This window comes from Cryptotermes secundus, unplaced genomic scaffold (genome assembly GCF_002891405.2).
Source record: "Cryptotermes secundus unplaced genomic scaffold, Csec_1.0 scaffold84, whole genome shotgun sequence".
Lineage (NCBI taxonomy): Eukaryota > Metazoa > Arthropoda > Insecta > Blattodea > Kalotermitidae > Cryptotermes > Cryptotermes secundus.
Window position 1 is genome coordinate 340,470 of NW_019723905.1, and position 15,911 is coordinate 356,380.

Genomic DNA, 15,911 nt, shown 5'->3' on the forward strand with positions numbered 1-15,911 from the left:
TTTTCAAAACATCTGTCTCCTATCTTTATATCATGATTTTTCTCTGCATTTTGGTGATGAGACAGCAACATATACTTAGTTTTCTCAGTGTTTACTTCTACACCAACCTCTTTACTTGCGTCAGTTAAAGTTTGTGTGTTTTTCTTTATGGTATCTACATTACCACCCAGTAGATTCACATCATTGGCATAGGCCAACAGCTGATGTGTCCCATTTAATTTCAGTCCAACCTGGTTTCCCTGGACCTTCCTAATGGTATATTCTAAAGCAAAGTTGAAAAGGAGTGGCGATAAAGCATCTCCTTGTTTTAGACCATTCTGGATAGGAAATTTATCAGACAAATGTGTACCTACACGGACCCTACCATACGTTTCATTTAACCTTTAAACACCAGACTTCTGAAATGGTGGTAAGCTTGAGCTGGCCAGAGTTTATTTAAATACCCATTGCTACTCTGCATTTAAATGTCCATTCCTGTTAAAGTGCTTAAACAATTTTAAGCATTGTGTTTAAAAATGCTGCATCTAACTCAATTTTTATGATAAATGGATGGAATTAACACTGTTTGTATCAGCAAAGAACATAGTGCTGCATATTATAATGGAAGATTTGAAAATTTTTATGCAAAGAGTTATACTTTATTTATTTATTTTTTAAATTTTGATGCGTACTGCAAAAATGGTTTCACAGTTCTTCACAAAGTTGTTCTGCATTATAAATTCATTTCTGTTTGNTTTCTAGGGTCGTGAACAGACAGTTGCATCATGGCTGAGATATAGAGTGTGATCTGTTTTTGTGCGTTCATAGTGAAATCGAATACTGTAATTTCATTTCAGCCTATACATACATAAAGCAGATAACAACAAAAAAGGTATGTACATCGAATTTTACTACATATTTTTAACACATTAATCTGCAGAATCTGCAATAAGATTACAGGCTCGTGGATGATTTTGGGCATAACTCATACGTATATTCTTTTTTGCTGATGTTCACTTAGGTATCATTTTAATTCCTCTATTATGGTTTTACTCAAGTCTGTCTGGTAATTACTACATTTAAAAATAAATTTTTAGGATTGTGCATTCACTTCTACTAGCGGCATGTGGGAATGCTTCCACTAGTGGAGTTTGAATGTTCGACTGGCCAAAACGGGGTACTTTGGCCATGACAACCCTATTCATCACTGGCCTGAACGGGGCACTTAAAGGTTAAATACGTTTTAATCAACCTAACTAGTTTCATGGGTATCCCACTCTATCAGAATATTGTACAATATTTCCCTGCTTTCTTGAAGTCTATGAATAGCTGATGTACTGTCTCATTGTACTCCCATTTTTTCTCCAATATCTGATGAATGCAAAAGATCTGGTTAGTAGTTGATCTGTTATGTCAAAACCCACACTGATGATCCCCAAAAATTTCATCTGTATATGAGCTTAACCTTGAGAGAAGAATATTGGATAAAATTTTGTATGAAGTTGATAGCAGTGATATCCCTCAATAATTACTACAGTCAGTTTTATCACCCTTCTTGTGAACTGGTACAATAATAGACTCCTTCCACTGATCAGGCAATTTTTCCCTATGCCAAATAGAAGTAATTAGATTGTGGAACGTAATATTTTGCCTCCTGCTTGAATAAGTACTGCCAGAATTTGATCACTACCTGGCAATTTATACCGTTTCAATTTTGCAATAGCACTTTCAACTTCAGAAGGGCTAGGATCAGGTACTAATGGCTCAGCTGTATGGATTTCTGCTTGCCTAACATCACTGACCCTATGTACATTAAATAACTGAGAGGAGTAGTTCCTCCACCTATTCAAAATGTTGTGGGAATCTGCAAGCAGATCACCATTCTCATCCTTCACTAAGTTACTGCTAGGCTGGTAACCCCTCTTAAAGTCATTTATTCCTCTATACAGGTCTCTAATATTCTTATTCTTACTGTTCATTGCAAGCTGAACAGTAAGAACAAGAACATTAACCAGCTTCTATATACATACTCTTCTGAAAGCAGTGACAGAACTTGTATTGAATAAACTATGTAAAGCTAGAATGATCAGAAGCATACTCTACATGTCTTTGCCTTCAAGTAATATTTGATTACATTTCCATTCAAAAATATTTGACAAACAAAATATAGTACAACAGTTCATACCATCAAAGGTAAAGGAAGGCCATACGAAGTATGCCTCTGCTTCTGTGATGCTGGATGGGCCTTTATTGGTAATAGAGTATGTATGAACAAGTTGTGGTCCAACTTCTGTCTCAAAGACTGCACTGTCTGCACCATCATACAATGTCATTTTGTAATGAAGTTCTCTTGGCTCAGAAACTCTGAAATATCAAAACAAATCATCCACTGTCATACACATAATATACCCCATATATCAGGATTTTTTTCAACTGCAGTTTACTCTTTTAAAGCCTTAACAACCCATTTTAATGTACTAAATTCTATCTATATTCTTCTCACAGAGAATATTTGCATATTTTATATGGTTCTCACAGTAAACAGTGATTGTGTTCATAGACAGTATTAAATGGCTGATGTTTGTAGCACAGATGAAATACTTTTTCTGTCAGGTACAAATCAAATTTGTATAAATTACTTAGAAGAAATAGAATCGTTAAAAGATTAAATGCCTACAGTTATTATTTACAATTTATGGCATATACCAACGCCATTTTAATAGTCATAAGGCCAAGTCTTGAACATTCACACTCTCCTGCACCACTACGACTACAAACCACAGTTGAGGAATGTCCGAGCATGAAACCTCACCTCTCATGGTCCCCGTGTGTTGGGGCTCCAGACACAGTCAGAAATGTATGGGATTCCTCCGCCATCAACCAACTCAGTGCCACTGTACGATTACTTTCTATCTCTATATTGTCATGTGTATGTGTGATTATAGATGGGGTTTGGATTAGTAATTGGATTTATTGAACACTTATAGATTGTAACCACAAGTAACTATAGAGCTGTCACTAATTCACATGCTCTACAATTCACTGTTGCTGCCCTAATTCTTCTCAGTCTGCTGTATCTTCAACGGTTGTTCCCTGGTAACACCTTCCAATGCCATAGTTTCTTCAGCTTCCATGTTCATATCCTTACTTGTGGGAGACTGTCTCGTGACTAACTAAATACGAGACTTGCCGAGCCATCGTGAGGTGCAAAAGACCTTCAAGGCATTGAAGGCCACGTCATAGCTCAAGCGGTTAGTCGCTGGCTTCCCACCATAGTGGCCCGGGTTCGATCCTGGATTTGGTCAAGTGGGATTTGTGGTGGACAAAGTGGCGCTGGGGCAGGTTTTTTCCAAGTACTTCGGTTTCCCCTGCCTATCTTCATTCCACCAATTGCTCCACAATCCCTCACCTGTCATCTGGGGCTGGTACAATAGGCCAGAAGTGGCCACAGTACAAGGGACTTAATCCCACCCCACTAGCATAATAAAAAAGAACTAGACTTGTCCTGCTTATCACACCTCAACACTGGTCACATGGAAAACACCTCACCCAACAGTTCTTCCACTGTTGCATCATGTGGCTTTTATGAGCATTGCCTATGTTTAATATTAATATGTAGTTCATCATAGAATACTGAGCATGTTGTGGGAACCTCCCACATTCTAACAGACAACAACTCCAACAGTCTAACAGACAACAGGCACCTCCCACAACGTAAGAGAAGGAGGCAATATTTATACATCGCTTGCAGACTGGCTCTCTGAACATCAACACAAGCACTATCCAATCAACGCTCACAATTGCAGCTCCACCACCAATTGGTCCATGCGCCACCCAGTGGTAATGGTATAAAAACGCGGGCCTCCAACTTGCTACCATCAGTCACATCTATCACTTCAGTTGCTGCTACACCGCCAGCAAGAGATCAGCGCACCTGCACCACACCTACTCCACCAGCACACGCACTGTAGGCAGCCAACTCTGCAGACACACACACCGCAGCTCCGCCAGCCAGCCAGGCTTGCTGCTATCTCTTCAGCTCCAATAGCCAAGCTGCAGCAAAGGAAGAACATCGGGCTGCTGCAAGGAAGCACGCCACATTTGCTAGCTTGCTACAAGGAAAACTCAGCTAGACAAACAACCCTTTTAGGGGTCTCCACTCAGCACCATCATCAGTAGACCAGGCTAACCACTACAAGAGGAGCCTCCACCCGTATTCTTCAAGCATGCTCCCCATTCGTCTGTAATACACGTTCTAAGCGCAACAAACATTTGTTGTTGTAGTTTCAAGTGGTTGTCTCAGTGAATATCAACATCCCACAATGTATTCCTAATCACAAAATTCCCACACCCTTGCTCTTACCAACAGTGAGATAAGCCTTAAATATCTCTCTGCAATGGGAAAGTGCCTGCTGTACAATAAAATCTTATTACTGCAAACCTAAACATTCCTGAAAATACAGGGAATATTTTTGCTGTGTAGACTGGGTCGACAGCTCTGTGTTCATGGTGACCAGCGAGCTGCTTGCTGCGAGGAGCATGTGAATCATTTTTAGTTATGAGTTATAAGCATTCAATAACTCCTATTACCAATCCAAACACCATGTCTAGTCACTAGCACATGATAGCACATTACACTCCTGATTAGTGAGTTTCTGAAGAGTTTCTGTTTAGTGACTGATGCTTAATGATACAGAGTGTGCATGTGGCAATGTACTCACCTCCAACTAGTTTCAAGGTTAAGAATATATCATTACATCCAGTCCCCCATACACCTTTATGGCAGTGCTTAATTAGTTAAGCACAGGGACTTTACCTTTACCTTACTCCATAAGTACACACAAATCAAAGGATTAAATTTACAGAAGCAAAAGTACTTGCATATGTAAAATAATGTAATCAATATTTGATCTTACCCACGTAATTCCAATTCTGCATCGACCCAGATTGGCACAGTGAGCTTGAAAGTATTATCATTGGTGGTAAATTCCTGTTCAGGATTGGTGCTGTTCACATTCATCTTGAATTCATAACGAGGTTTCATTACTTCTGTGAGAGATGGCTTCAACAGCACCTTAAAGTGCACAAGTCGATTCTGGGGTAGGGGATTACCAAGGTCACACCGAAGTGTGTTGTTGTTGGTCCGTGAGGGTGCTGAACACTGAACAAGGAACTCACGTTCAGCATTGTCCATACGTTCAATGTTGATGTAATTGATACCCACAGGTACGCCCATTGTAAAAGTTGTCTCAAATGAATCTTCACCTCTATTCTCCACAATAACATCCAATTCTAGACGGTGTCCAGAGCCAAGCAGATATCTATTGACGCTCCTGGAAAATATTTTAAGTTCATATATCATTGTATACATAAAAGATATGAGAAACCCCCATTTATGATGCATTAGAAATGAAAAATTGCAAAAAAAATTAAACTGTTAGCTTCATCATATCTGTCTGTCCATCCAGCTGTCCACATGTAACAACCTGAGAACTGCAGAAATGATTTTCTTGAAATAGAGCCCTTTACTAAAATCTGCTGCCACATTCAAATTTTTATTAAAACTGGACAACAATAACAGACACTATATATGAAGACCTGTAAGCATTCCAACACACACATTGAATGTAACTCAATAATATTTATTGCAACAAAAAGTCTTTCAAACAGTATAGGGAATATTAAAACACATACTTTTTTTTTATGTGCTTCTCAAAATCAGACAACAATGACAGACATTTTACGTAGGTAAGTCAATAAGTAAGTTACAAATGGATTTTAAACTTAAACAAATAAGAGTACTAATTTGAAAAATGCTTTTATTTCTCAACATAATCTCCCTGTACATTGAGGCACTTGTCCCATCGTTTCACAAGCGCCTGAAAACCAGCAGCATAAATTTTTTGGGGCTGCCGTCGGAACCAGGCAGTGACCGGGATCAGGAAAGGCATAGTGCTCACTGTATTCCAGCCTTAAGGGCAAACCGTAAATGCCGACTCCTACTGTAACATCCTCAGGAAACTTCGTAAGGCCATTCAACAGAAGTGACCAGGACTCCTCATGACTCATGCTCTTGCATGACAATGCATGTCCCCATACTACCAATAAGACAAATCAGACGCTGCAAAATTTCAAGTGGGAAGTTCTTGAGCATTCTCCATATAGCCCCAACCTTGCTCCAAGCGACTTCCATTTGTTTGGCCCTCTTAAACATCATCTTTTGGCTGAACATTTTCCTGACGATGAAGCTGTAGAAAAGGAAGTCAACGCCTGGTTCCGACAGCAGCCCAAAGAATTTTATGCTGCTGGTTTTCAGGGGCTTGTGAAATGATGAGACAAGTGCCTCAATGTACAGGGAGATTGTGTTGAGAAATAAAAGCATTTTTCAAATCAGTAGTCTCATTTGTTTACATTTGTAACTTACTTATTTACTTACCCTTGTATAAAGACCAAAAATCGTTCCTGCATACATCTTGAGCATACCTCACTAAATAATTACTGAAGCTAAAGCTTTATAAGCTGGTCACAGTATCCAAGCGGTCTAAGGCATGTACTGTCTTTGCTCATAGGATCATGGGTTCGAATCCCACTCTGGGCATGGATGTTTAGTTTGTGTGTGTGCGTTTTTCTGTGTTTGTGTACAGGTAGAGGCCTTGCAACAAGGTGATCACCCACCCAAGGAGTCCTACCGAATGTGTAAGCTCTAGAAAAACCGAAGTGAACAGAGAAGTTCATGGAGGTAGGCCTAGGCCCACTGGGGCTGTAGTGCCAAGGGGGAAAGAAAAAAGCTTTATAAAGAAAGTGTTACAGAGAATACTAAAATATATATCTTATGCCCATAAGATCTAAAATTTTGTGACGATTGTACATTAGTGCAAATATTATATTTTTGCAAGTTATCCATCATTCTGTCTTTATCTAAAAACCATCCTATTTATTTTACAAAATACGTTTCAGAGACGGAATCTAATCTCTGAAATGTTGTGTTTTGAAAAATAAACAGGATGGTTTTTACATAAAAATGCTCAGCACACTTTTCAGTCTTATGGTTTGTATACTAATTAAATAAAAGTGCCTTTTTAACACAGAATCAATAAATTATTACATAGTACATACAGGAATGTGCAAATATTCAATTTCATACAATGAAAATCTGACATCTTTATTCCTTTATTTGCACAAAGTTTGTAAAGTGAATTCATAATAATGAGGTTACAAACTCTCAAAGCATTTACCAAGATTGTAACTGAATTAAGAACTGAAGGTGTATACTAAAAAGTGTGAAACTTATGTAACTTCGGCACACAAATGTGTAATAAGGCCTTGACATACATGATGATTTAATCAAAGTTATCAAACTTCCAAAACACAAATCTCTTTACAAAAAAAATCTATAACATTAATTTCAAATTTCTTTCTCTGTGTTACGTGTTCAATGAACTACAAAGAATAAATAATCTATGTCCCTATGTTTACTGATGATCAGCTCTGTGAATAACTGATTTGAACTAAATGGGCAGTTATACTGAAAATGCTCTAAATTCACATTCATGAGGTTCTTTGATTGATTCTCAGCCAGGACACTGATATCCTGACTGAGGATATTAGTGGTTTTTCTTGGTCCCTTCAGGCAAATACTGTGACAATACCTTGATTGGGCCATGAAGTTTTCTTCCAAAGCTGGTGCAATTTATCATTCAGTGCTATAAAATCTAGATCCCGACAGTGTCATAAAATACACCCCCCCCCAATAAAAAACAATTTATGTCTGCAACAAACAATCATCAAGCTTATGAGGCATCCAGAATTAGAGAGAATCCATTTGAAAACTGTATGCTTGAATCATTATATGAAACAGATGATTTCAGAAACATTGCATAGGAGCATCAAGCTGTGCACTAAACTGTCTAGATGTTAAAACTCAGTTTTTGACACAATGCAGCTTATAATCAAACAGGTTATATGTTTTTGTCTTTTATTTTAATTCAACTACAAATTTTGGCCTGATTGGCCATCCTCAGCTTGATGGTACATTCATTTTCACTTAGTTTCAATTTTAACCATTGGCCAATGTGTACATTAAATTAAAAATGGGTTGTTACATAGTTTTTTGAGAAGTCTTTTGAAGATAAAAGAGCTAGATGTAGATGATTTCAGGTCTTCACAGTGGCACAATGCTATGTGGATTCTGTTTGTGGGATCCACATCATTTCAAATTTACACCTACATAAATATGAATCCAAATTAGGTGTTAACATGGCTGACTCACGGTGTGACTGATAGCTTGAGGTCAGGTATGCAGTTGTTGTCTGGTCCACAGTTTTTCTGGATGCTGATGGAGTCACGACGGACAAAATCTTTGCTCTGATCCAAAACTGGGATGAGTGAACGAGTAACTCGACGTCTGCTTGATAAAGTACTACCACTGCCTGTACGCAAACTGTAACGCATCTCTGCTTCCAGGGGTGTGAGCTTGTCCCTTATACCATTCTATAAATAAAATTTACTTTAAAAACTATTTTAATTATACTCTTACTGCAAAAAAGTTCATCTGAAGCTTCTGAAGATATGAAAGTTACACCCTCTGTTGAAGTGTTCATAGTATTTACGTCAGGCATTTCTTCTCAAAAAACATATCACTTACAAGATTAAAAGTTCTCAGTTAGTGGAAAATTGTTGTAGAAATACTGAATTTGTGCAAGACTACATGATTCAGTACCTCCTTCTTATTGAATAACCCCCCTGATTTCTTCATACATAAAACACTTTGATTTTCTCTTTGTTTGCAAGGTTACAATTGGCAGTCAGTGAAGTGATAACATTACTTCTGAATGTTTCTAATGTTACTAATTACATGGAATAGGGTCATTCTTTAGAAGCTAACAGTGACACGGGTATTCAAGAAATTTTCTGCATTTTATGCAGCCAGGAAGTTCATTAACACATTCACAAAAGATTTCTGTTCATCCCTAACCTGATAAACATATCCCATACCCTCTCACTCTCTTTCCTTCAGATAGATTTTAATAATACCCTGTTGTCTATGACTTTATCCTCCAAATTATCTGTCCCTTTCAGGTTCTGAGACAAAAATTTCATACACATTTCCCATCTCTCTCTCATGTTATGACACATGCCCCACCCTTATTATCCTACTTGATCAATGTTGTCTTTAATTTCTTTAATTTCCTGGATATTATTTAAAATCCACTTTCCTGATTTTAAAACATGACATTTCAGAAATAGTGCCTCTTTCCAAAGCATTATTAACATTATCATCATCATCTCTTGTCACAGGTTTATTTCCTGGTATTCCTTTTCTTGAACCAGTGATGCACCTCACCACTCAGGCTTCAAGCTTCGCACTGTAGCACTTTCCGTAGTATATGTGATGTTCCCAGGATAGCTGTTTTTTGCAGTGAATCTATGGAGTGCTTACCAGGAATTAGTTCCAAATATTTTCTCAACCCTCTCGTGACTGTACCCGTGGCCCCAATAATTACTGGTATCACAAAACATTTCATTTTCCACATTCGCTGAATTTCGATGCTTAAATTTTTATGTTTTAATATCTACTCTGCTTCTTTTTGTACTACATTCCTATCCGATGGTAGTACATTATCATTATTATTATTATTATTATTATTATTATTATTATTATTATTATTGTTATTANGAAGTTCTTATCTTTCGGCCATTTCATGAGTAAGTAATGTTCTCTCATTTCATACTGAGGTACTAATTCAGTGTTTACAGTTAAATGATATCTACAGTGCCTGTCACTTCCAACCCTCTTAAATGGCAAACCAATAAAAAATCATGTGTTTGGTTTTCTGCTGCACCTCTACATACTATTTTCATCAACTGGTAAGTTTCAGTTGCCATTTTTATACTCTTCTTACAACATTTATGAACACATTTTGTTTTATACTGGCTGACATCATTAAACTGTCACACAACAAGAACACTCTGACTTTAAATGCTGGCCGTGAACAACTGATGCAATGGAATGAGCTGAAACACATCTGGACATGCAGTAATGTATGAGGTTTGAGGTTCTCATGAGGCGATGAAGATTAATGTGTTTTGGGATGTGGCACCATCCAATATGGTGTTTGCCTACTGATGGTTTGGAGGGATGTACATCTTCCACCTTCGGTGTAGTGAGAAAGCTGATCACAGAAAAAATTGGCATGGCTATGAATAAAAGATTGCTGGGATAGGACCTCTGAGCAAAGCATACAATTTGTTTGCACAGGACTCCTGTCTTGGCCATCCAGATGGATATGTCCACACCACTTGTTTTAAGGGATGGCCAAGTTGAGCCCTGAGTGAACAAACTGACTGGTTTGCTCAGGGCTCTTATCTTGGCCAACCCTCTAGGTATGTTCATACCACTTGTTTTAAGGAATGGCTGGGATATGAACCCTGAGTGAAAAAACTGATTGGGTATTCTGGTCATCCCTGTACCTATATCCATATTACTTTCTTCAAGGTTGGTCTACTCTTCTACCTGAAAATGGAGGGAGCACTCATCCAGACCACTGGTAAATATACGAGTATAGTGTTACGTTCTACACATCCCAAAATGCAGTAAAGTTAATACAGAAACATGTGAGAATATATTCACCACAGCTGTGTTCCTGTTCATTGCCTTTTATTAGAGATATGAAATCAGAAGTATTTAAATACTTTGAAAGCCCATAATGCTTCTTTCTGGCCAGAAGTGATTCTAATACTTGTTCCTTCTCTGTATGGAAAATAAAAGTAGAACAGTGGTTGGCTCAAAAGCCATTTGAATAAAAACACAGCTGAGTATAATATTTTTTGTCTTTAAATAGATTTTTTATAAAAATGAATAGATATTCTCTTCTGAAAATATCCAAACAGCTAGCTCAGTATCTATTGATCAGATTATGGTCAAATTATCTTGAAAGACAGAGAGAGAAAGTACCATATTTACTTCCTACAAACATTACACACCTTAATGTAGACAGGAAAACTCTTACAAAAGAGTGAATCCTTATCAAGTCGCAATGTGTAGTTCATTATATTGCGGCCTGTCTCTGACAGGAGGAACATGCGTGGACTCTTCAGCTTCTTGGCATCCAGCACAAACTGTACATCAAAGTCTTGTGGACAAAAATAAAAAATTACATTATATGTTTAAAGTTTTCAAGTAACTCCAGACTGCATGTAGTACTTCACTACTGTTACAAAAAATAATGTATTTAACAAGAATTTCTGGTAAGAACTAATTGCCTACTCTCCTTTCATTACATACTGAGTATCTGATACAAGGCAAACTGCATAGAAGACACTGTGTCCAACAGTTCTTCTGTTGTTGCATGTGTATTCAGTTCCACAGAAAACCATTTACCAAACCATTGCCAAGCAATGTTAGTAAGAAACACACAGACAGCAAGGTGATCTCATAAGACTCTTTATTTTTTAAAATAAGGAAAGTAGGCTGAAAAAAATACCACTTAAATAGTAACCTTATTTAAACACACTTTTGATCTTCTATAGTGCAGACACTAGTATACTGCTGACATCTAAGCAAAGAACTGCACAACATATACAATGACCAAGGCAGCAGAACATTTATGTCTAGAAAGAGGAGTGAACGTTATTATGATGTGACAGCATTAAAATAAATATAAATGTCAAATAAATGGTTGCAAGCAGAACATACAAAACCTGCATAATATAAAAAACATAACTTTAGAGTAAATATACAGTGGTAAAATAGTAAATCTTGTGAGGTTTGAGATTCTCATGGTGGTGAAAATGAAGATTACACTCTGGGAGGCTACATTCTCCTCCACGTTAAGTGGGTCCCTTGTCACCATGGCATGGCACGTCCTCAGTTTGTGGATGCAAGAGACTGCCTCCAGATATGGAGGGCAGCTGCGAATATATAGAATAAGTAGTTGTGGGCAGCTGACAAAGGGTGGTCCTCCAGCTTGGGAGTTTGGTGTTGGGTTAACAATTCCTCACCATAAAAAAAAGGTTTGATATGAAAATTCTAAAGAAGCCTAGGACCTGGACAGATTCTGCAGACAAACGACCTAAGCAAAAGAAAATGGACATGAGATTTGGCACTTGGACTGTTCAAAGTGTGTATAGGGCAGGTTCACTTAGGACAGTTGTGGAAGAAATATCAAAATATAAATTAGATTTTGTGGGAGTACATGAGGTCGGATGGGATGGAGGTGGCACCGAACCAACAGGCGAATACACATTTTTCTATGGAAAGGGGAATGAGAATCATGAATTAGGTACAGGTTTTCTTTTCATACATAAGATAGTCGTATCAGCAGATAAGAGGGTAGAGTTTGTTAGTAATAGGATGTCATACATAATACTAAGAAGTGGAGTAGACAGATTTATTGAAACATACAAGTGTATATACCAGTTAAGATATCCTAAGTGACACCACAATACAGGGTCCTTGATGACAGTTACTCATCTGTTCAAGAAGTTTACTACCGCCAACAGGGGGAACCCAAAAGCATAGTTGGTAGAGGCACTATACTACAAGCCAGATGGTTGCAGGTTCAATTGCCAATGAGGCCATTTGATTTTTCAATATACCTAATTCTTCCAGCTGCACTATGGCCCTTGGATTGACTCAGCCTCTAACAGAAATGAGTACCAGAAATCTACCTGACGGAGGGGGGGGTAAAGAGCAGCTAGTGTGTGTAACGCTGACCTTACCACCATCTGTGAGCTGACTGTTCAGAAAATATGGGAGCCTCAACATCTCACAACCCTATGGGCCTTCACAGCCTGTTACAGGGATAGCTTTACCTTTTATTTATCTTTCTTCAGTGTCATCACAAAAACTCACCACTGAGGCTATTATGAACAAGTTCAATCAATCTATTTCAGATTCATTTTAATATTATTCTCACTTCTATGCACAAGTCTTCCAAATGTTACCTCTGAGTTTCTAATCAAAATTTTGAATGCATTTGCTGCATATCTTCAGCTATTTAATGACAATTTCTCAATTGCATAGGATGTGTATCAAAAAATTGTAAATTTTAGAGGTTGTGGCACATTTTAAGGTACTAGCCTGGCAGCTGCCTTGACAAACAAGGACAGCCATGAAGCACCTTGATCATGATAGCCAGTCCTTAGGACAAGGTAACGCTTGGGAGTTTCCGAATATGAAGCAAGAGTGGTAATCACTTGACCATGACATGTGCTCCCCATACCCGCTACACACCTTGTCTCATCAACATGCACTTCATCATTCTACTATACTACACTATACTATATTATTATTTTAATGTACTAGAGTACATGGGCAATATGTCACGCAGATTTCTCCTCTGATGCAATTCTGATTTACTGGGGAAAAAAATCAATCTTTCTAACGTTTTTGAATCAGGCTCAAGAGTTCAGATGTTCAAAAAACATACACAACTGCGTTCAGAATGGATATGAAAATAAACCTGAAAGAACAGGCAAAGAAATGTGCTTTTGAAGAGTATCACCTTCTGGTATCTGATGCTGGGTGGTGCAGATAGTCACCACTGTAAGAGCCTTCAATCAAACATAAATATACTTTTGGTTTGTGTAGTACACATACTACTCACAAAATGAGTGTACAGAACCTCCCATGGGAAGGAATATGTTCTCCTGAAATTTGTCATGAAATACCATAATGCAAGTCCTGTTTTTCAATAACTTAATGACAGGATATGGGCTGGACAGATGGGTTCCCCCAGCAAGGAAAAGGGGTTTTTCTCTACTTCAGAGCATCTACATCAGCTCTGAGGCCCACCCAGCCTCCTATCCAATGGGTAACAGGGGCTCTTTCCCAAGGAGTAAGCAAACCGGGCAAGAAGCTGACCACTCATCTCCATCTAATGCCAAGCCCAAGAATGGTGGAGCTATACCTCCACTCCCTCATATGTCTTTACAGCATGGTACTTAATTAATTAAGGACAGGGGCAACTATACTTTGCCTTTGTTCTAAGTGGGGTACGTATTCTTAACCTTTAAGTGACGGTCCATTTAAATTCCGGTAGTGGTAGCGGGACGGAGTTAATTTAAATGCCCGCCATTGTAGAGTTATAAAAACTGTAATCATGTTACTCAAAATGCTGTGATTTCTACAATTTTCGTGATAAACGAACGAAATAAACGCTGCTTTTATCTGGAAAGAATATAGAATCAGATATTATAATTTACAGATTTCAGAATCTGTAAAAATTGTTACACTGATTCCAAATTTTTTTCCCCCAATTTTGAGTGTCTGTCCACAAATATGCAGAAATTTTCTGCACAAAACGTTTCTCCAGTGTAAATGCATGCTGCAAGACATCCTCTCTTCCTGTCTTATCTTTCTAAAGGGGAGGAAGCTAATGTTTGTACGGCACATTCTCCAGTCATGTCGTAACCTTTCTACTATTGCACAAGTGGGAGCAAGTCTTATCGTATTTTGTACTTCAGAAACACTGCATGTTTATATCTCGGGCTAGCCACACAGAGGTACATTTCTTGGAATAGCCCTGCAATGCCTTTCAGTTTCGTTTGTACCGCATTCTGAATCGGTGAGATTTATGAGCAGCCTTCAATCTCGGCTTCTTCCATGCATAATGGAGCCATGTTGGATAGTTCAAATTGCGATGTTTTATAAGCGTTATGATTCTGTTTACATCTCAGACTAAACAAACAGAGCTACTGCTCTTGGAATGCCTTTCAGTCTGGTCTGTAATGCATTCTGAATCGGTGTAATTTATGAGCAACCTCTTCTATGCGAAATGAGGCCATGGTGGATAGTTGAAATTGCGATGTTTTATAAGCGACGCGATTAGAATTGTCCTTCAGAAACCCTGACTGTGCATATCTCGAACTAACCACACAGATATATTGTTCTCGGCATAGCCCTGCACTACCAGAAAGTTCTAGCCTAGCGCGTTGTGTTGTGAATAAAACATCGCAATTTTAACTAGCCAGCATGGCCTCATTTCACTTGAAAGAAGACGAAATTGAGAAGCAGTTGATTATTGACACCAATTTAGACTGCGGTACAGAAGATTCTGAGAATGGCGAGGAAACAACGGGCTCAGAACCCGAAGTCGACGAAGACCCATCATCTTCATCGGCAACCTGGGGACCACCACACCAGCATGGCAGGAGGCGTGTGAATAATTATTCCGGTGGAGCTGTGGGGTTAAATATCAATGAAGCTCCACACATAAATAAGGATTCCACCCCCTTCTGCGTTTTCATGCTGTACTTCACAGGGATTATCCGTCTGCTGGTGGAAGAGATGAACAGGTACTACCACCAGTACCTAGACAGACTTCAAGACGGACCTTCTCCGTGGCCTGACGTGACTGAATCCGAGATGTTTCTGTTTCTAGGAATAATCATTCAAATGGGACATGACAATAGAGGCAGACTAAAGGACTACTGGTCGACTCTAGAACAATTTGCCATGCCTTTCTACTCTAAGACAATGAAACGCGACCATTTTCTACACATTCTTCGTTTTCTTCATTTTGCAGACAACAGTACAGAAATTGACAGGAATGCCGACAGTTATGACCGACTATGGAAAATTCGGACCATCTTCGACACTCTCAATGATGCATTTGAAAAATATTATAACCTTTCCGAACATTTGGCCATTGATGAAATAATTGTAAAATACAAAGGGAGGGTGGTTTTTAGGCAGTACATTCCTAAGAAACACAAACGTTTTAGAATCAAAATCTTCAAAATTTGTGAAGCCGCTGGGTATACTTATGACATGAAAGTTTACCTAGGAAAAGACAGGATACATGCCAGCCAAGACGTGACAGCGACACATGCTACAGTTAGGGACCTATGCAGACGTATTGAGGGCGTAGGTCACAAACTGTACATGGACAATTTCTTTTCTTCACCCGACTTGTTTGACGAACTGATGA

The 15,911-nt window shown here is 38.4% G+C and overlaps 1 protein-coding gene across 2 annotated transcripts in view; it reads right to left on the bottom strand.

The window, feature by feature from the left end:
• The window catches only part of LOC111861925 (integrin alpha-PS2), a 326,722-nt gene that overhangs the window by 19,326 nt on the left and 291,485 nt on the right, over nt 1-15,911 (bottom strand). For both annotated transcript variants that reach the window (XM_023846892.2, XM_023846891.2), the window contains 4 exons: nt 10,963-11,111; nt 8,249-8,469; nt 4,896-5,312; nt 2,165-2,343 (listed from right to left, as the gene is read on the bottom strand). In XM_023846892.2, coding sequence (XP_023702660.1) covers nt 2,165-2,343; nt 4,896-5,312; nt 8,249-8,469; nt 10,963-11,111 — 966 coding nt within the window. The remainder of the gene's footprint in view (nt 1-2,164; nt 2,344-4,895; nt 5,313-8,248; nt 8,470-10,962; nt 11,112-15,911) is intronic.